General features: G+C 38.9%; 2 protein-coding genes and 1 non-coding gene across 4 annotated transcripts in view; 2 read left to right on the forward strand and 1 right to left on the reverse strand.

The window, feature by feature from the left end:
- KLHDC1 (kelch domain containing 1) overlaps positions 1-21005 on the forward strand; it is a 94583-nt gene that overhangs the window by 10001 nt on the left and 63577 nt on the right. The gene's annotated exons all lie outside the window — the stretch shown is intronic.
- Positions 1-21005, reverse strand: part of POLE2 (DNA polymerase epsilon 2, accessory subunit) — a 29863-nt gene that overhangs the window by 4064 nt on the left and 4794 nt on the right. The window contains exons 3-18 of one of the 2 annotated variants that reach the window (XM_047735478.1): positions 20631-20706; positions 18040-18117; positions 17807-17900; positions 14137-14211; positions 11952-12035; positions 11299-11355; positions 10552-10600; positions 9845-9917; positions 8906-9078; positions 7837-7926; positions 7612-7666; positions 6331-6387; positions 6169-6246; positions 3618-3726; positions 2158-2334; positions 172-239 (exon numbers count right to left, since the gene is read on the reverse strand). In XM_047735478.1, the coding sequence (XP_047591434.1) occupies positions 172-239; positions 2158-2334; positions 3618-3726; positions 6169-6246; positions 6331-6387; positions 7612-7666; positions 7837-7926; positions 8906-9078; positions 9845-9917; positions 10552-10600; positions 11299-11355; positions 11952-12035; positions 14137-14211; positions 17807-17900; positions 18040-18117; positions 20631-20706 (1393 nt within the window). Of the gene's footprint in view, positions 1-171; positions 240-2157; positions 2335-3617; positions 3727-6168; positions 6247-6330; positions 6391-7611; positions 7667-7836; positions 7927-8905; positions 9079-9844; positions 9918-10551; positions 10601-11298; positions 11356-11951; positions 12036-14136; positions 14212-17806; positions 17901-18039; positions 18118-20630; positions 20707-21005 lie in introns of both variants that reach the window. The other variant, XM_047735477.1, reaches the window with a different exon arrangement.
- On the forward strand, positions 20105-20211 carry LOC125105745 (U6 spliceosomal RNA). Its single transcript, XR_007129012.1, has one exon. It is a non-coding gene; the product is annotated as a U6 spliceosomal RNA (small nuclear RNA).

Below are 21005 nucleotides of genomic sequence, written 5' to 3' on the forward strand. Positions count from 1 at the left end.
AGTACATACAATTCTATGTCCCACAATATGACCAGAAGTTCAGCCTGAAACATTTCCAAAGGACCAACACAGACATCTTTTAAAACCTCAACACACCTACAGGACATCTGATTTTCAGCAATACAAAGCCAAAAGACAACTCCTCCTTGCTGTTTCTTGGGGTACACTTACCTATCTTCTACTATCTTGTTGGATGGATAAAATACTTTGAATGAAAATCCACTTCTTGGAAAAGAGCCCTTTGGAGGAAAAAAAAAAAATGCCTGTAAGTGAATACTGAACTTTTATAAAAGAATTCCTATATTTAAGATCAAATTCCTTGGTCATGACTTAAAAGTTGTAAGATGTAACTAAAAAGTAATGAGAGGTGTTTTGGTTTTTTTTTTTCCTGATCTTTATAGGGAGAAGATACTAATATAAAATGTTTCCACTCAAAGCAAGTCTTTCTAGTTGGCTAGAGAGTCTTACACTAACAGATGTAACTGGAAATGCTTAGGAGTAAGAAATACTCAGTGTAAGAGACAGTACCGTGTGATGCTATATGAACATAAGACACTTGAACATCACATTCAGGAAAGCTTTCCTGCCCCTCTCTGCAGTGAAAATCGGCACTGATGGCCCCCGGATGTGCCCCCAAAGCAACTGAGCAGTAACACAACTGTGTGTCTACTAAACTCTAGGGCAGAGATTGTCTGTTCATTTCAGGCTCTGTGTCCCTGGCACTAACTCAATGTCTGGTCCATTGCAGGCATTCGTTAGGGTGAGTAAGTATCAAGAAGGGATGAAGCAGGGTGCCTGTTAGTTGGGCATCTGACTCAATTTTGGCTCGGGTAGTGATCTCCTGGGTGGTGGGATTGGGCCGGGGATTGGGCCCCACATTGGGCTCCGCACTCGGTGGGGAGCTGCTTGAAGATACTCTCCCTCTGTCCCTCCCCCTACTCATGCTCTCTTACTCTCCCTCTAAAATAAACAAATCTTTAAAAAAAAAAAAAAAAGAAGAAGGGATGAAGCAATGTGAAAAGTTTTAGGTTTGCTCAAAAGGTATAAAGTAAAAAAGGATACAATGTTGGTGTAAGAGATGGTTGTTTACTGGCTGACAGGAAGACGAAGTGGAAAAATTCAGAAATAAGGTGTTATCAAATAAAGCATTAACTATGAGAACAGCCAAAGAGTTAAATTTAAATAAAGAAATAGCCTTATTGTGAAAGAATATTGGAAAGTGAATAAAGATTCTAAAAAAATCAGGCCGTAAGTTTTAAACCGTGAAACCAAATCCATTGACTGTGCTCATCCTTAGAGCAGTTTTCAACCACAGATAATGTCATCCCTAGGGGACATTTGGCAAATATCCTAAGACATTTTTGTTTGTTACAACTGGGGGCTGCCACTGGCATGTAGGGATGAGAGGCTAGATGCTGCACAGTTGCCCTACGATGCCAGGGACAGTGGCCCACAGTAAAATTATTTGGTTCAAAATATCAATAGTTCCATGGTTGAGAAACCCTCTCTTAGAGGGAGTTGGACAAAGAGTGTTTGAGGAAAGCGGTAACCAACAGTAAGTCATGATGTTTCTAGAAATGACCTAGATGAAACAAAAAAAAGTATTACAGTCTAAAATTCACAAGAATCAAGGAAACATACAGTTTAAATATCACTAGTGAAGATATTTTGTTTCACATCAACAATGTTTATGCAGTACTTATTCCCAAAACTTGAAAAGGCAATCATACTTCTGTAGAAATTATGTCCCAGTAAGAATTTCCATATTCATCAGGCTTACACATTTCTGGGACTTGCACATATTTCCAAAAATCAAAATCATTCACAAAGGACATTAATATATTTAAAGAGAATGAGACAGAGGCTCTGAAAGCAGTTCCCAGAAAGGAATCTCAAGGCAGTTAACTATGAAGGGGAAAATATGCATTTAGATTTATATGCTTTGGTGTACTTTTTTTTAAAAGTCGCATTACTTTACCATCCTATGCTTTCCTGAATGTTGAAGAACTTTCTGTGTATACTAAATTAACTCAATGTTTCACTAATAGTACATTTTTATACAACAATAATCTTACTAAATACATATTTTTTAAGTTTAAAGAAATAACACTCTAATCTTGACAAACTATGACTATATAACATTAACTATGTTCTTACAGGGTTTATGCAGAGGCATTCTGTATTGGTGAGAGTAAAAGGATCGTATTTATCCGCGATGACAAGAAGATCAGGCACAGGGTACACTCTCAAAGCATAGTCATATGCCCAGTACACTGGGCAGACATAAAGAGGTAGAGGAGTCAGGTGACCTTGGGATAAGATAGTCTTTACAAACTAAAAAAGAATGGTATAAAACAAATGTCAGTTCATTTGTAAAAATTAAAATTGCTAACAAATCATTTTAAATTAAATATTATTTACCAAAAGGACTTAGAAAATTTGAGAAACAATTAGGGAGACTTTGAATCACAGAGCTTTAAGAAATACTGATATGAAATGAAACAAGGGGTGCCCAGGTGACTCAGTCCATTAAGTGTCTTTGGCTCAGGTCATGATCTCAGGGTCCTGGGATGGAGTGCCAGGTCAGGCTTCCTGCTCGGTGCACAGTATGCTTCTTTCTCTCCCTCTGCCCCTCCCCACCACTCTTGCTCGCTCTCTCTCAAATAAATAAAATCTTGGGGAAAAAATGAAATGGAATTAACTATCCTGTATTTTAGGAAAAATCTCTAAGTTTTCATTTAATACCATATGTCATAAAAGCTACTCCCCCCCCCCAGGACACCTGGGTGGCTCAGTTGGTTAGGCCTCTGCCTTTGGCTCAGGTCATGATCCCGGGATCCTGGGAGCGAGTCCTGCATTGGGCTCCTTGCTCGGTGGGGAGCCTGCTTCTCTCTCTGCCTCTGCCTGCCACTCTGCCTGCTTGTGCTCTCTCTCTCTCTGACAAACAAACAAATAAATAAATAAATAAAATCTTAAAAAAAAAAAAAAGCTACTCCCCCAAACAGTCATATTGGAGCAACTGTACTTATAGCTGTATAATAAACTCAGCTACTAATTATAATTATGTTCATCTAAAAATAATTCCACAGCTTGAGTAATGCCAAGAATAGATAAACAGCCTACATAAACATTAATGTTATAAAATAAATACTAAAAATGCTCTGTATGATCTACTTTCACATTTCCCAAAGTGGTACAGGGGGTACATGAAACCAGGGACTGACAAGTTTATGTCAGGGAACCTTGAAGCCACAAGATAAACACTACACATCCTCCTAATGTGGACGTATCATATAATGAATGTGAAGAATAGAAACATCTTTTTAAAACAAATATACATATATTTGAAGGACAATGTAAGATTTATGAGTTTTAAAAGCAAAATAGGAAGCGTCAAAGAAATTTCCTGTTCATTCTAGGTTTCCCTCTGCCCATTAGGCAGACTTCAGTAAGACAGTTGAGAAACACTGACTTAGTAACAAAAATTAACTTACTGACCAAAGTATGTTCGGATCAATTTGAACCATAAATAAACATAAAAGGGCAAATTATTAAGTGACATAACAGTATTTTATATACTGCAACTCTTAAGATAGTTTAATAAAGACTCAACTTACATGATTAGGAATATCCAAATTGCTGCTCGGGGAACGGACACAGTTTCTGCACATTTTATTCACTAAGTCTTCACGAAAGACAATAATTTCTTGTGTACAATACTGAATTCTGAAATGAAAATGATAGTTGAATTTGACTTCCTCAGGAGAAAATATGAGATAGTTTAAAAGGCAAAATATTTCATGATACAAAGCCATTCTCCCTTCCCACTGTTTACCATAGCAGAAATGCAGCTAAAATCTATTAATCCACTCATTCAACAGTGATCTGTTGAGCTCTTCGTAGGTGTCTGGCACCATTCTAGGGATGAAGGAACAAAACAAAAAGATCCCAGTCCTCATGCAGTTTATATTCTAATGGGGGCAGGGCAGTCTGAGAAAATAAACAATAAACATGATAACTATATAAGGATATTGGGAAATAATTAAGTGTATGGGAAAAAGAAAAACAGGCTATTAGGGACCATTTGTGAGGAGAGAAGGGCCACAGGGCTGAGCTATGAAAAGAGATGATCAAAACTGGTAGGCTGGTAACAGAGTCTGATTTGAACACAGACTTGAAGGAGGCGAGAGAGTCAATCAAGCAGATACGCAGAGGAAGAACGCCGTGCAGGCCAGGAGAGCAGGGACAGCAGAGGCCCCAAGATGGAACAGGTCTGGCATGTCTGAGGAACAGAAAGGAGGCTGTAGTGCCTGGAATAAATGAGGAAGAGAGGAAATCGGAGCGGGAACAGGAGGCTAGATCACACAGGGCCCTGACTACTACTGTGATGTGGGCTGTCACTGAATGGCAGGAGGGGGTCCTATCTTTCAGGATCAGTAAGGATGATGTGATGTGCCTGTGTGTCAAAGGATCACTCTGACACCTTGTTAAGAATAGACTAGAGGGTGGGAGGTTGGGGCACCAGGTGGTGGGTATTGTAGAGGGCACGGATTGCATGGAGCACTGGGTGTGGTGCAAAAATAATGAATACTGTTATGCTGAAAAAAAAATTAAAAAAAAAATAAAAAAAAAAAATCTGCTACAGGTGATCACTTTCCTTGGGGTGGTAGTGAGGAGTATGACCCCCCACACACAATGGAATGCTGGCAGACTTGGGTCTCCTGACCCTGATACACTGGGAAATCAGGTCTTCCTCTTCCACTGATTATAGCTTTCCTCGTTTTCATCGTCTACCTTGACAAAAATGTTGAGATTTCTAAACTGTTGCCAAATAAATTGAATGGTGATTTTTGTTTTAAAAAAAAAAAAAAAAAAAAAAAAAAAAAAGAATAGACTAGAAAAGGAGGGCAGAGGGAAAAGCTCCAGAGCAACTAGGAGGCTACCACAGTAATCCAGGCTAGAGAAGATGGTAGAGGGTGACAGAGGAGGAGGTGGGAAGAAGCAGCCAGGTCCTGCATATACTTTGAAGTCTTCCTTCAAAATTTTCAAGGACTTCCTGAAAAACTACATGTGAGAGAAACCCAAAAGTTCTTGGCCTGAGTGACTGGAAGGATAAAGGTGCCACAAACTCTGACAAGGGTAAAGAACAGGTTGGGAGTTGACATGGCAATACACAGGTGGGAGTAGATAGGTCACCAAAGGAGCGAATGTAGGCAGAAAAGAGAGGAGAACCAAGGACTAGGGTAACAGCCTAAGATTACAGTGAGCGACACATATAGTAAATGCATCATCTTTTCACTTTTCCACCGTAACTTTTCTTAAAGGATGTGAGATGAGTCTATCAATTTTTAGATCTCCATCTGTTTTTCAGCTTCTAAATTCATTATTAGTGAATTAAATCATATTAAAATATTTTTAAAGTTTTGAGAAACCTGGATGCCTGGGTCGCTCAGTCAGTTAAGCCTGTGCCTTAGGCTCAGGTCATGATCCCAGTGTCCCGGGATCAAGTCCCACATCAGGCTCCTTGCTCAGCAGGGAGCCTGCTTCTCCCTCTGCCTGCTGCTCTCCCTTCTTGTGCCCCCCGACATTAAATAAAATCTTTTTTTCAAAAAAAAATTTTTTTTTTTTTAAAGATTTTATTTATTTATTTGACAGAGAGAGATCACAAGCAGGCAGAGAGGCAGGCAGAGAGAGAGGAGGAAGCAGGCTCCCTGCTGAGCTGAGAGCCCGATGTGGGGCTCGATCCCAGGACCCTGAGATCATGACCTGAGCCGAAGGCAGCGGCTTAACCCACTGAGCCGCCCAGGCGCCCCTCAAAAAAATTTTTTAAAACTTTATTTATTTGACAGATTCAGCGAGAGAGGGAACACAAGCAGAGAGTGGGAAGGGGAGAAGCAGGCTCCCTGCTTAACAGGGAGCCTGATACAGGGCTCAATCCCAAGACCCTAGGATCATGACCTGAACTGAAGGCAGATGCTTAATGACCGAGCTACCCAGGCGCCCCAATAAATAAAATCTTTAAAAAAAACCCTAAAAAAGAAACCTAAAATGAAGAGAAATTTTCTCTTTATTCACAGTAGTCAAAGTTTAGAGACACAGTTTAAGAATCAACTTAATTTTGAAATGAAAGAAAAAAAAAAAAGTGTAACACAAAATGGTAATATTTACCTGCAAGGATTAGTAGTAAAAACTGAAAATGGTACTCTTTGTCTGAATTCATTAGTGATGCTTTCAGCAAGTGGTGGTCTATAAAAACAATTTAGGTGGTTAGAATATATCTTTGAATTGTGTAATTTTTTTTATTGTTAGAAAAACCTAAACAAAACTTACCTTGGTAAGATGGAACCAAATCCCGGATCCTCTGGACCAGGTACAAACACAAAACGACTACTACAGCAAAATTCAACAAATTCATTAAAAAAAAAAAAAAATTACTGTAACACTATCCAACAGTCTAAAGCCAAGTTATTGCCTTTAATTCAATAATGAATTTTTAATATTTTTTAAATTTCATGCATTTTAATAAATTACTAAAAATCTCCAGACTAACAGTGTCCAACAGACCTTTTGGTAGTGATGGAAATGCCTGTATCTACACTGTCCAATTACTGAGTGCTTGAATTATGGCTAGTGTGAGTGAATTTTAAATTATATTTAACTATAAATAATATAGTTTTAAATTTAAAGAGACACATGTGGCAAGTGACTATCATATTGAAGAGTGTAGCTATAGCTACTTAATGTCACCAAGAAATTCAAAATATAGTTGAAAGTATCACTCTTCCTTTTAATATTTTTCACTATAAATCTCTAGTACAGTATAACATATATTATCACAATGTAAGGATAATTTTCTCTCATAGCATACTAATTTTCTCAATTTTTTCTTCCATTCATTTCTTTCTTTTTTTTTTTTTATTTGACAGAGAGAGAGATTTCAAGTAGGCAGAGAGGCAGGCAGAGAGGCAGGCAGAGAGAGACGGGGAAGCAGGCTCCTTGCTGAGCAGAGAGCCCAATGCGGGGCTCTATCCCAGGACCCTGAGATCATGACCTGAGCTGAAGGCAGAGGCTTTAACCCACTGAGCCACCCAGGCGCCCCTCTTCCATTCATTTCTTTTTGGTTTTTTTTTAAGATTTTATTTATTTATTTGACAGAGATTACAAGTAGGCAGAGAGGCAGGCAGAGAGAGAGGGGGAAGCAGGCTCCCTGCTGAGCAGAGAGCCCGATGCGGGGCTCTATCCCAGGACCCCGAGATCATGACCCGAGCTGAAGGCAGAGGCCCAACCCACTGAGCCACCCAGGCGCCCCCCCATTCATTTCTTAATAATCATGGATATCAAACTTAGAATTCATTTTTTGTTAAAAAAAAAAAAAAAACTTTAAAAAAATAGCAGTAGAGGGGCGCCTGCGTGGCTCAGTGGGTTAAGCCGCTGCCTTCAGCGCAGGTCATGATCCCAGGTCCTGGGTTCGAGCCCCACATCGGGCTTTCTGCTCAGCAGGGAGCCTGCTTCCTCCTCTCTCTCTGTCTGCCTCTCTGCCTACTTGTGATTTCTCTCTGTCAAATAAATAAATAAAATCTTTAAAAAAAAAAATAGCAGTAGAAATATTACCTTTGGTGGATATTTGGATATTCACATATTATGTCTGCCAAAGTTTTTAAGGAATCTAAAATTTTAAAGGGATATAAAATTTAATTTGAATGCACATAAATATCAAATTATATTTGATTAGATACAATCCTATATCTTTTGAATGAAATTAAAATATTATAGATTACTTCTTATCGGTTTAGTTTATATAAAGGTAGAAACACTTATTCAGTAGAGCTTCAATACCTTTCAAAACTTGAACTTGATTTTTTCCATATGGTGCAGAGGAAAAATTACCACACAGTATAAAGCAGGTTGGAGGTGCTGGTGAATAACCTAAAAATAAGAGAATAAAATGAGTATCAGTTTCTGAGTCTAGAAATCAGACTAAAAACCCTTTAACTATGACGGTTTTTTTTTTATTTTGTTTTGCTTTTTATTTTTTTTTAAGATTTTATTTATTTATTTGACAGACAGATCACAAGTAGGCAGAGAGGCAGGCAGAGAGAGAGGAGGAAGCAGGCCCCCTACTGAGCAGAGAGCCCCATGTGGGGCTCGATCCCAGGACCCTGGGATCATGACCTGAGCTGAAGGCAGAGGCTTTAAGCCATTGAGCCACCCAGGCACCCGTAACCATGAATTTTTAATAACAAAAACTTACAAGCTTAATAATAACTTATTTTAATAACTATTATTTTTATTTTTTTTAAGATTTTATTTATTTATTTGACTGACAGAGATCTCAAGCAGGCAGAGAGGCAGACAAAGAGAGAGGAGGAAGCAGGCTCCCTGCTGAGCAGAGAGCCTAGTGCAGGCTCCATCCCAAGACCCTGGGATCATGACCTGAGCCGAAGGCAGAGTCTTTAACCCACTGAGCCACCCAGGCGCCCCAACAACTATTATTTTTAAATAATTGTAGCAATGCTGCCCATTTATTGAGGACTTACTATATGCCAGGCCCTGCAATGGCTTGATTTTCACAACCTCCCTATAAGCTAAGAGAGAGATTAAGTAACCTGCCCAAGGTCTCAGGCTGCAATTTAAATCCACTTCTGTCAGACTCCAAGGCCCAAACTCTTATCCATTCTTATACTATACTTAGGACTAATTCTTATTTTTCATGATTACACACACAGGGTAATTTTTCAAATGTAAAAACTTAAGTCTTTAAGGTGGTCTCATTTAAAACAGCTCACTGCTAAATCAACATTTACAAGAAAATAGACTACTCAAAAAGATACTTTTTTTAACAATTTAGTGTTAGGACATAACCCCTTGTACTGAGTTCAAAAGAGTAGAAAAGAATGGCACCTACCAGAAAACATGGTGTGAAGTTTGCCCAACACTTCTCCTTGGTCTAACCAAACATCAGATATAAACACAAACATGGCATCTTTATTCTCTTCTTCTAGTTGTTTTAATTTTGCAGAAGTCTTCACAGATGTATTAGAAGGCCCTCCAAAAAAATTCACATTTCCATAGTATGCCCTAGGTAATTATGATACAATATTAGCCTCTAGCCTGTTTTCTGTTGGAAATGTTTTTCTTTTCTTTTTCTTTTTCTTTTTTTAAGATTTTATGTGTAAGTAATCTCTACAGATCAAGAATCGCATGCTCCACTGACCAAGGCAGCCAGGTGCCCCTTTTTGGAGATGTTTCTCTAATAATTTTACAATTTTAGCTTCTTTCTATTTCTAATGAGGTTATTTTCCCCCTCAGTGTACATAATACCATGAAAATACACTATTTGTAACACTTGAAAAGCAAACAAGTTTATTTAAATGTCCTAAAATAAGAAATACAAAAACAGTAAATAAATACTTAATAGGTTATACCTGAGTCTTTTAAAACTGACTAAAGCAAATATTTTAAAATAAATAATTAGCAAGTGGGGAGCCTCCCTGTAGCAAACAAAACAAGGCTTTAGAGTAACATGAAAATTATCTTCCTCTGTTACCCTATCTCTTATTTCAGTTGAACTTCTCATCAACCCTATAGATAAGAGAGACAGGAAGACTAGAAATCTTTCCTATAAAAAGCCAAGGCATGGAAATAAGACTGCAAGTCATCAGGAATCAACGTGCAGTTTTCAGTTACATACACAGCCTAGTCTGCTAACTCTCACTGTCTATTACTCTTTGCATCTGACACAAAGCCTGAGCCCTTGTAATAACTGAGATATGATATCCTATCTGACATTCACTACTGTCACAATTCCAAAATTCCCATAGAACTGCAGTCAAACATCTTATACCTAGTAGTACTAGAAGGTTCCGTGGGTGGAAATCCGAAGGCATTGACATGAAACACCTGATCTTCAAACCAACCTGAAAAAAGATAAGTAATAAATCACTTTTATTTGTCCAATTCTTCTTGTTTGAGAGGAAGAAACTGTGGATCACAAAGCAATTGCTAAACTTTTGTCTCACCCTCTGTCAAGTAACTATAGAATTTGCCAGTCCCATCAAGCTACATGACAGCTTCAGAGCCCAAGAGAGTCTAGTTCTATATTTAAAAAGTTGTGAAACAGAAATAGATTCAGATGTAAAACTTCCCACTTCTTAACTTCACAATAGATGTTAGAGTACAGAGAGATAAGGTACAAAGATTAGGAAATGCTTCATTTTATGACCCTATATAAAATCTGGGGTGTGTTTTTTTTCAACTTTATTAAGATGTAATTCACATGTCATTACACTTTACCCTTTAAAGTATATAATTCAGTGGTTTTTTAGTATATTCACAAGTTGTACAAGCATCACCACTGATTTTGGAATGTTTTTATCACCCCAAAAATAAACTCCAGGCCCATTTACCACTCTGAGAGTTATTTAATGTTGTCAAAAGTATACACTCATAAGCAATATTCTCCCAAATTATACCATGTTAATATATTTTAACCAACATAGAAATGCTTTTATGGTAGCATGAGGAGGACAGGAAAAAAGCATACTGACTTACCTTCTGCTAAGACAAAGCATGACTCAGTGTACAAGCCACTGTGGAACTGGTACACAACAGTTGAGGAAAATATTTCTGTGACTGAGGTGATGATAAAGTCAATACACATTCTGGGCCCAAAGGCCTATCTAAACAATAAATTCAAAGTCCTCTTACTTGAAACTGTGAATAGATGACAGCTTAAAAAATTTTAGGTTTAAATGCCCCATGTCTGATTCTAACACATAGTTTGGTAATAGTGACAGTATGGATCATTCTTAGCACGTTCTAAACTTCCTCAGTGATTTGTTTGTATTCTCCAAATAAGAGTGAATTAAAGATTTTCTTGTCTCTGGCTAGGATTAGGTCTTGATTGCTACGTCATCGCCATATGTAAGTTACAGTGGGAACCCAAACAGGTTAACTTGAGAATGATATATAATCAATATCCCCAACTCATGTAACAAAGATTTAAAAAAATAAAAATGAAGGGGCACTTGGATGGCTCAGTTGATTAAACATCTGCTTTCGGCTCAGGTAATGATCCCAGGGTCCTGGGATTGAGTTCCACACTAGGCTTCCTGCTCAGGGAGGAGTGTGCTTCTCCCTCTCCCTCTGCCCTTCCTCCTTCCTCATGATCTTTCTCTCTCTCTCTCTCTCTCTCTCAAATTAAATAAAAATCTTTTAAAAATTTTTAAAAACTATCATCAATCTCAATAAAGAAAACCTTAAGTCAAATAAATAAATAAATAAATAAATAAAGGATATAGCTTTACTAAGATCCAGTTGTACTGTTCCTGTAGGATCTTCCAGAAAAAATTTTCCCTGAAAAAGTTAAAAGAAGTATGTCCACATTTACGTAAAAATGAATACTAGGTCAAAATAATTAAAATACAACATTGACAACAGAACATAGTAGAGTACAGTGGATTTTTAAAAACGAGCAATTCCTGGTCTAGGCATTTCCATTTGCTAGTCTGGTCGCCTCAGATTCATCACCTGACAGCCTCTCCCAGGTATGCGGAAACCACTGCAAATTCAGCGAGGGCAAGAGGAGAGCTGGCAGGCTGCCCAGCGGGCCTCACCAGGTACCTCCTCCTGAGAGAGTCAACACTGTCTCTCCCTGAGGGACCAAGATGTGGTCTGCAGCCCTGCTTGTTCACAACCTCTATCCTCTCGGCTCAACCAGAGGTCACTGGGGACTACTTTTGAACCACGCTAACGGGTGGCCTATATGAGACACTTCTTCCGGATGTCTCCTCAGGAAGCTGAACGGGGAGGCAAAAGCTACTTGCTAACAGAGAAAGGAGCCTTCCATGAGCAGTGTGGCCCTGTACCTCTGCAGGAACGCTATAGTAACTGGCACTTCATTGGTCCGGAGGCTGAAAACAATAGCCGGATGCTTACTAAGTTTAACTCACCTCTTTTAACTGGGTTATCATTCCAAGAACAATCACATCTCCAATTTTGGTCGTACTGCCCAAGAGGGTTTCTACTGTCTTAAGCTTAAAGTAAGACAAAATAAATTCTTAAAGTTTTTTGAAGAAACCAATCTTTTTATAAATAAGAAAGTTTTGAATGCAAATTTTAGTATTTATACCTACTTAACAGTAGAAAATCAAATAAATCTCAGAAAATAGAATTTATCCTATAAAAAGCTAAAATACCAACTCAGGCACTTAACAATGACTCAAGTCTCATGCCATATTACAGCAGGTTTCCCCTTATCCACAGTTTCACTTTTTGTGATTTCAGTTACCCTCTGTCAACTGTGGCCCAGGAGCAGATGGTCCTCCTTCTGATGAATTGTCAGAAGGTGACTAGTCCTCTAAAGTTACATGATAATGTTTACATCATTCTCCTCACTTTATCTCAACATGTAGGCATTTTATCATCTCACATCATCACAAGAAGGGTGAGTATAGTACAATAAGATATTTTCACAGAGACCACATCCACATAATTATTTCAGTATATTGTTATAATTGTTCTGTTTTGTTAATTATTGTTGTGAATCTCTTCCTATGCCTAATTTATGAGTTAAGCTTTATCACAGATGTATGTGTAGGAAAAAAACATGGTACATACAGGCTGTGGTACTATCTGTGGTTTGAGGCATCCACTGGGAGTCTTAGAACATTTTACCCATGGATAGAGAGAAACTACTATATTCTGAATAATGATAAAGTGCATTTACCTTTAAAATGTAGAAAAGAATTTTATTCATTTAACTATTACCTCTTGCAAATTAGAAGGCTATTAAAAAAGTTATATTAGTATTTTGAAAGGTTGTCACTATTATTTACATTCTCAATATGACCATTATATTTTTAACATTAGGTTAAAGGCAGTAACAATTAGGATACTATTTTTTTTTTTTTAAATCCTTTCTGAGGCACCTGGGTGTCTCAGTTGGTTAAGAATCTGACTCTTGATTTTGGCTCAGGTCATGATCTCTGAGTTCTGAGATCCGTGCTGGGCATGGATGTTTTAAGATTCTCTCTCTCACTCTTAATCTTGCAGAACAAACTGAGGGTTGCTGGAGGTCGGAGAGTCAGGAGAGGGTCGTGGGGTTATGGACATTGGGGAGGGTATGTGCTATGGTGAGTGCTATGAAGTGTGTAAACCTGGAGATTCAGAGACCTGTACCCCTGGGGCTAAAAATACATTATATGTTTATAAAAAAAAATTTAAATTTAAAAAAAAAAAAGATTCTTTCTCTCTCTCTCTCCACCTCCCTCTGCCCCTCCCCTCCATGTCCTCTCCCTCCTTAAGCAGGGTGGGGCGGGGTGGGGTGGGGGGGGGAACCTTCCTGATGCCTTTCTTTTCTTTTTTTTCTAAAGATTTATTTATTTATTTGAGAGAGTGGGAAGGAGAGAGACTGAGGGAGGGAGGGGCAGAGGGAGAGGGAGAGAGTCCCAAGCAGACTCCATGCTGAGCTAAGCCCAGAGCCCAACAGGGGGCTGGACCCCACAACCCTGACAGTGACTATGTATGTTGCTGGAATGAAAGGGAACAAAGGGTATAGGAGTTTAAAAGTGGGAGGAGTGAGTGTGACAGAAAACATTCCCCCTCTCACCTCCTCCTCAGGCCCCATCACCCTTGTGGCCTGTCTGTGCTATCTCATTTATCTTGTAATTGTTATTTCCTTACTGCCTTAAGTAAACTTTTCACTTTAAGGGATAGAGCACGTTTTAGCTAAGTGTGTCGTGGTCACTAGAGGGATGGGCTGGAACAAAGACCAGGATTTTGGAGTCTGAGTGAGGGGAGAAAGGTTAATGTTGATAGTTGATCAGAAAGCCAATTGTCATATCCAGCAAATAGACCAAGAGGGCTAGGGATCTGTGTTAGTAGCCAGAGACTGTCTGGGGGCTACCATCGTCTCAGGGCCTGTCCCAAAGACGGGAGTGGTAGCTTCTATTAGAGATTTGTAGGACCCAGGACCCAGGGCATGGACTTTATTAACAGTGAGCATGCACAGGTCAGTAGTTGGTTAAACAGTTACCAGTGATTCACTTTCATTTAAATTTTAATAAATTAGAATTAAGCAATAAATATTTAACTTGTATAGTTATACCCCCTAAACAACTAGGGTAATGTTCTAACCTGGAATTTGCTTCCGGTTTCATCAGGGTAAGAACCTATCACTGGAGGAGTAAATAATTCATGTCTGTGGGTCCTCTATAAAAAAAGAAAGATTCACATGAATTACTGAATCATACATTTTAAACTAAAATTCATCAAAATAAAATTTTAAAATTCATTAAAGTAATACTTTGACAAAACACTGTCCTTAAACTAATGTTACTACTGACTATTCTCAACAAATCTGAAAGCCCACATATTTTAATATACAAATACTTAGCAATGTAATTTTGAAATTTAAAAAGTATTTAATTGTTTTTTTTGTTTTTTTTTTTTAAAGAAAAAGCTCTATTTGTGCAGCTGGCAGCAAGTGCCTTCCTGAGGGCACGGGGTTTGTGAGAGAGAAAAGTCAAGGGCCACCATACAACAAAGGACCCCAGGCAGAAGGGGGCACTTAATGAGACCATAATGATAAATAAGACTTTGCTAGTAAGAAACCAAAAGAGGCTGAGACAAGACATTTCAGGAGGAGGAAGGGATGTGTCACAAGAAAGAGTTACAAGAGTAAAAGAGTACTTGGAAGTGATGCCAAGTTTAGGAGAGTTGGCTCATGAGGTGTACAAAGCAGTGTCAGACAAGGTAGGAGATGAGCTGGAGCCTCTGTTTGGGGAACCATCCCCCCACCCCACTGTGGTCCATGTAGTTTAGGCAGGGCTGGTGTCCCCTCCCCTTCCTATAAACTGGCCACTAAGGCCTAATCAATCAAAGTACACCACCCCTTAGCCAGTGAATGGTTCAGGGTTGACCAACTGCCTTAAGCTAAGAGCTGCTAAGAAACTGTTGCTAGAACTACTGGAAGAGGGGAGCTCCCTCTCCAAGTGCTGCTGAGGCTATAGCGGCCTCTGTCATCTCATTGGGAGAACTTGTTTGAAAGTAAAATCAATTTTTAAAAATTGCTGGGTAATGGAAAGAGGTAGATCTCTCATGATGTGTGAGATCCTGGACCCAGCCATGCTTGAAACTGGTGGACCTCTAGACCTCTCCAAAGGCCAATAAATGCCTCTTTCTGTTTTAGTCGGTTTTAGTTTCTGTAATCTCCAGTATAAGAGCCCTGACAGTATGGACTTTCTATGCCAAGCCAGGAAGTTTTTGTATAGACATTGGAAAACAAAGATATTGAAAGTGGGATAATAATAAAATCAGATTTGCTTTCAGAGAGATAACTGCAATAAATATGCGAATGGACTAAAATTCAACCCTTTTCACAGATAAGAATAAATGAGGCTCAGAAGGGTTAAGTCACACACCCAAAATAATAAAATAGGCTTTAAAATATAATTTTTAAGGGGTGACTGGGTGGCTCAGTCTGTTAAGCATCTGACTCTTGATTTCAGCTCAGGTCATGATCTCAAGGGTTGTGAGATAGAGTGCAGAAAGGGAAAAGAAATGCAATATCTACTTGAGCATCTTGTCTATGGAAAGCACTGTGCCAAATGTGGCAGAGAAAATAAAAAAGGAGTGTCTGATAACAGAGGTAAACACCCCAAATGCAAGGCAGGGCTAACTCTAGTAAATGCTGTAGGAGACATACTGACATAGTCACTGGTTTAAAGCAGGAAGAGACTGCATCCAATTGATCACGAAGAGGTTCAGAAAAGAGGAGGAATTTAAGAAGGCCCTTCCAGAATTAGGAAGGTTTCAGCAGAACAGAAAAGAGGGAAGAGCAATCCAGAGAGTGAATAGAATAAGCAAAGTTACAGAAGAAGAAATGAACAATAATTCTGTATTTGCTTCTTTATTCCAGCACAGAGGAACTTTTAGAGGAAAAGTAGAGAGCTGGCCAAAAAGATGCAGCGGGAGGATCTCAACCACTAAGTATAATCCGTATTTAATTCAATAGGCAGTAAGCCTCTCTTTCAAAAGACTTCTGTGCAAAATCATGACAATACCAGAGCTTCATGTCAGGAAGACTGATCTGACAACATGATGTAGGTGATGGAAGCAGGAGAGAATAGGCATCCCTCGTGCTCACCCTCTTCATCCTTTTTCAGGGATTCCTCCCACTGCCCATCCTCTCCTTGAAATCTTCTGCTTCCGCCATCTAACACCATCCTGGCCTGGCTCCCCAGTTCTCCCCTCTTCCCTTTTGCCACTGCCTCCCCATGGCTGCCTCTCTTTCTCAGAGGGTCTACTGCTCTACTCCATCTCCTTCTCTCCTCTGCAGATCCCCCTAAATCTCTCTGTCTGCCTAGACCTCTTTCTTCAGCTCTAGGTATGCTTTTCACCTGATATCCCACTGGTAACCTTAACTCCAATGTTTGAAACAGAACCTGAGTCATCTGCATCATCTTCCCCAAACATTCCCTTTTTCTTATTTTTTAACATATTATTCCACTGTCCTACTCTCTTGGACTCACTACCTTAATCATGTGAGTCTTCGCTCTTTCCCTTCTTCTTCACATCCATTCAGTCACCATGAATAATGGCTTCCATTGCTCTGGTGCGATCCCCTGTCTACAACCCTTGCCACTTCTTCTCCCCATAGCTGTCATTCCTAGCAAGACTAATACAACAGACTCCCTAAAGTCTTCTCTCACATTCTTAATTCATCCCAAAATCTGCTGGGAGAGAAGTGCTCACAAAACCCAACTGTGACTGGGTCTCTCTCTGATATTCCAAGGTTCCTTGTACCGAGAAACCAGAGTCCCAGCTGCCAAGAGTGGCATCCAAGGTGCTCCCACGATCTGGCTCACACTTGCTTTCCAAACCTATCTATCTCATACTATCTCATCTTCTTCATGAGCCTTCTTCTATACACAGAACGGACCACCTTCTCATCATTTCTGGCAGACTCCACTCTTTCCCTCTGCTGTCTTTCTTCACACTGTTACCACCACCTTTTCACCCTTTCCACGAGATCAAATAGGCAAGGCCCATGTCAAATGCCATCATTTCCCTGAAAGCTTCTCTGCTGTTCCCAAAGAATACATTCTGCTTATATCTCTTTTACAGCACATACAAAATTCCACTTTATATTTTGTTCTGCAAATGTCTTTAAAGTCACAGACTGGAAGCTGCTAGAAGCTAGTATAGTGCTGTAGGCAAAGGTTGGGCTCCCGTGTCGGACACACTGGATTCAAATCCTGTCTATACTTACTATATGTGATCTTCGGTCAAATTTCTAAATTTATCTAAGTCTCAGTTCTTCATCTGTAAAATGAGGATAATAGTGGGGCACCTCGGTGGCTCCGTTGGCTAAGCGTCTACCTTTGGCTCAGGTCATGATCCAGATTAGCCCCACTTCACCCTCTGCCTCTGCCCACCCTCCCCCCACCCCCTTGTGCTCACTCGCTCTCTCTCAAATAAATAATATTTTTTTAAAATAATGGGAAAATGAGGATAATAGCATCTATACATACACTGACATTGCAATGATTATAAGAGGTAAGTATGTCCATAACATGCTAAACACAGTGCTCAGCACATTAAAAGTGGATAATAAATGATAGCTGCTATTTTTATCATCACAAAAACAATTGTTTTTATTTCTGTATCCCCCACATGTTTTCAAACCTAGAGAGTCCAGTAAGAGCCTATTGGATGACAAGCACTGGACTACAAAATTCCATCCTTTAATTAACACTGAGTCTTACCTAAGCTTCAACAGTCTCATTTTCCCCTCTCAGCTTACCTGATGCAAAATGGTATATCGTTCACGAAACAGCTCTGCTTTATCTCTTGCTGTTCCAAATAAATTTGGGGCAGGGTGGTTGGTCATTAATAGACTAGAAAAAAAGAAATGCCATAAAACTATCACAATACACAAAGGTGGGCCAAAAATGAATCATGGACTATATGCCTTCTGAAAAAAATGTACATCCGAACATCTGACATTAGCTTAAAATCAATAGATGTTATACTTACGGAAGAAATTTTTTTCTTTCTGAACTGTACACAAAGCGTGGAATATCAAATGCTCCTATGATATTGAAAATATGTTCTCTGAAAAACAGTCCACAAAAACAGACTTGATTTACTAAAACATAAGAATCTTAGGTGAGCATGAAAACTTGTATTATAATCTTATGGTATACGAATGTACTTTCCACAGGTCATATACAAAATTTCTTGGAGTCTCATAATATGGGGATAAAATTTTTCTCTCAGAGACAAGAAAGTATTGCCAACACTCTCAAGCAAAAATAATAATCATAATAATCAAGTTAACTTCTAATTAAGAATGTCACCTATTGGGGTGCCTGGGTGGCTCAGTGGGTTAAATTATTAAATATTATTTAAAAATACAATTCATTTCCAACAAGTTTTTAATCCAAAATATTATGCAAAAGTGTCCCAGAAACCAGGTATAAAATAGAAAAGAACCCTCAAAATACTGGCCATATCCTTGACACAGTGTTAGAGAAAGAAATTCAACAAAATAATTTACTTTCAGACATTGTTAATAAGTAACCACGTTTGAACCAAATTTTTAAAAAATTCACAGCACTATTGCATAAATATTCCAATCTAACAAATCTTCCCTAAAATTTTATCTATTTATCTCCCAGACTGAATATGGTCAAAAATGTTCTTGCTACTCTGGTGGTAACATCTAGTAGAGACAGCAGAGAACCAGTGGACTTGAAGAAAACCTAGATTCCACATACTGTTCCACCATTTTTAGTGGGTCAATCTTGACAGGTTATTTGACTTCTCATGCCACTTCTTCATCTATAAAAATGAAAGCCTCTCTTATGCTATAATATAATAATTTCCTGACAATTGAAGTTGCAAAGACTGTTCACCATTCAGTCCCACTGGACCTCTGCATTGGCTAATTGTGGCATATAAAGAGCTAGAAAGAAACAACGGTTAACTTTAATGCATACTTATGATTATAACCTTTCCACTTCGATATAGTAATTTTGAATTTCTACTGATGGCTTTAGGGGTATGTCATCCTACCCTAGTATCTTAAATAATGAGTCTGCAAGGTTAAAATTAAAATTCTTCAATTTCTCAGGGCACCTGGGTGGTGGCTCAGTCTAAGCGTCTACCTTCGGCTCAGGTCATGATCTCAGCATCCTGGGATCAAGCCCCATATAGGGCTCCCTGCTCAGTGGGAAGTCTACTTCTCCCTCTGCCTCTGCCTGCCTCTCCCCCTACTTGTACTCTCTCTCTCTTTCTGTCAAATAAATAAAATCTTTTAAATAAATAAATAAATAATATTCCTCAATTTCTCTATTTTCTTAGCAGCTCTAATACGGTAATGACTCCTGTCAATGATCCCCATTGCCCGAAAGAGGGAAAAAAACTATTAAAGTTAATTCTCTCTGTCCATTTTTCCAGTTATTTTCCTCCCAGTTAAACCCTGTGAATTTGGAAAGACGTATCCTATTCAAAAGAGGAAAAGAAAGAGGGATACATGGGGGCACCTGGGTGGCTCAGTTGGTTAAGACACTGCCTTCCACTCATGTCATGGTCCCGGAGTCCCAGGATCGAGTCCCGCATTGGGCTCCCAGCTCCACTGGGAGTCTGCTTTCCCTCTGACCTTCTCCCCTCTCATGCTCTCTCTCTCTCTCTCTCTCTCAAATAAATAAATAAAAATCTTTAAAAAAAAAAAAAAAAGAGGGACACCTGGAAATGAAACCCAAGAAAATTATTCCCATATAAATTCCTAAGTTCTCATAGCATGAGTTAGTGGCAAGTATCATAAACTATAGTTCCACCCTCTCTGCCACTGACCATGGGACCCAACATAAGCTGCTGAACTTCTTTGGACCCCGCACTTTCCTAAGAGCAAAAGCAAAGTATACTTCTGAAAATTCAATTTATTGGAAGCATACAGAATATAAACTCAGATCCAATGGGCAGTGGCAAAAGTTACTAATGTTATAAACAATCTCAAATCTCCAGGAAAAAATAGTAAAGATGAGTCACTTAATGAGGTTTATAATGCAAGCTATCACTTAAAAGGAAAACACTAAGAGTGCTTGCTTCAGCAGCACATATACTAAAATTGGAACGATACAGAGAAGATTAGCATGGCCCCTGCGCAAGGATGATACGCAAATTCGTGATGCATTCCATATTTTTATCATATGATCTCACTGATACGAGGAATTTGAGAAACAAGACAGGGATCATAGGGGAAGGGAGGGGAAAATGAAACAAGATGAAACCAGAGAGGGAGACAAGCCATAAGAGACCCTTAATTTCAGGAAACGAACAGGGTTGCTGGAGTAGAGGGGCAAGGAGGGATGGGGGGCTGGGTTATGGACACTGGGGAGGGTATGTGCTATGGTGAGTGCTGTGAATTAAGACTGATGAATCACATACCTGTACCCCTGAGACAAATAATACATTATATGTTAATTTTTTAAAAAAAGGAAAGAAAGAAACACTCAGAAATAACCACTGTAGAAAGGCTGATCACTAATTCTTTCCCCAAGAAAATCATTTAAAATAAGCACTTCATATTGCCAGCAGGGGGGAAGTTCATTTTATCCACATACATAGTTTCATCTACAGACTGACTGCATTCCTGGACTGCCGCTTCCACCACTGACCGTTCAATCATGTTTGATGACACTGAAAAGAGAATTTCAAAGTTCAATTTTAGAAACAGGCATAAAAATTACTTATTTCCACAGATAGCTCTTTTCCTAAAAATAATCTGCAAAGACTAACCCTGAGATTCTCATTACATAGTTTTTAGGACAAAAAAAAGGGTTAGGTCAGAACAATAACAGAAGCCATATCTCAAAAACCTTCATCTTTTTACACTCAAATACACTTGTAATATCCTAATACACAGCCAAATGCCTTACTTTTCTAAAGACTGTCTAATAATATAAATTCAGTTGTATAAACACTTACAGAAATCTTTA

The sequence above is a fragment of the Lutra lutra genome, chromosome 7, assembly GCF_902655055.1.
Source record: "Lutra lutra chromosome 7, mLutLut1.2, whole genome shotgun sequence".
NCBI lineage: Eukaryota > Metazoa > Chordata > Mammalia > Carnivora > Mustelidae > Lutra > Lutra lutra.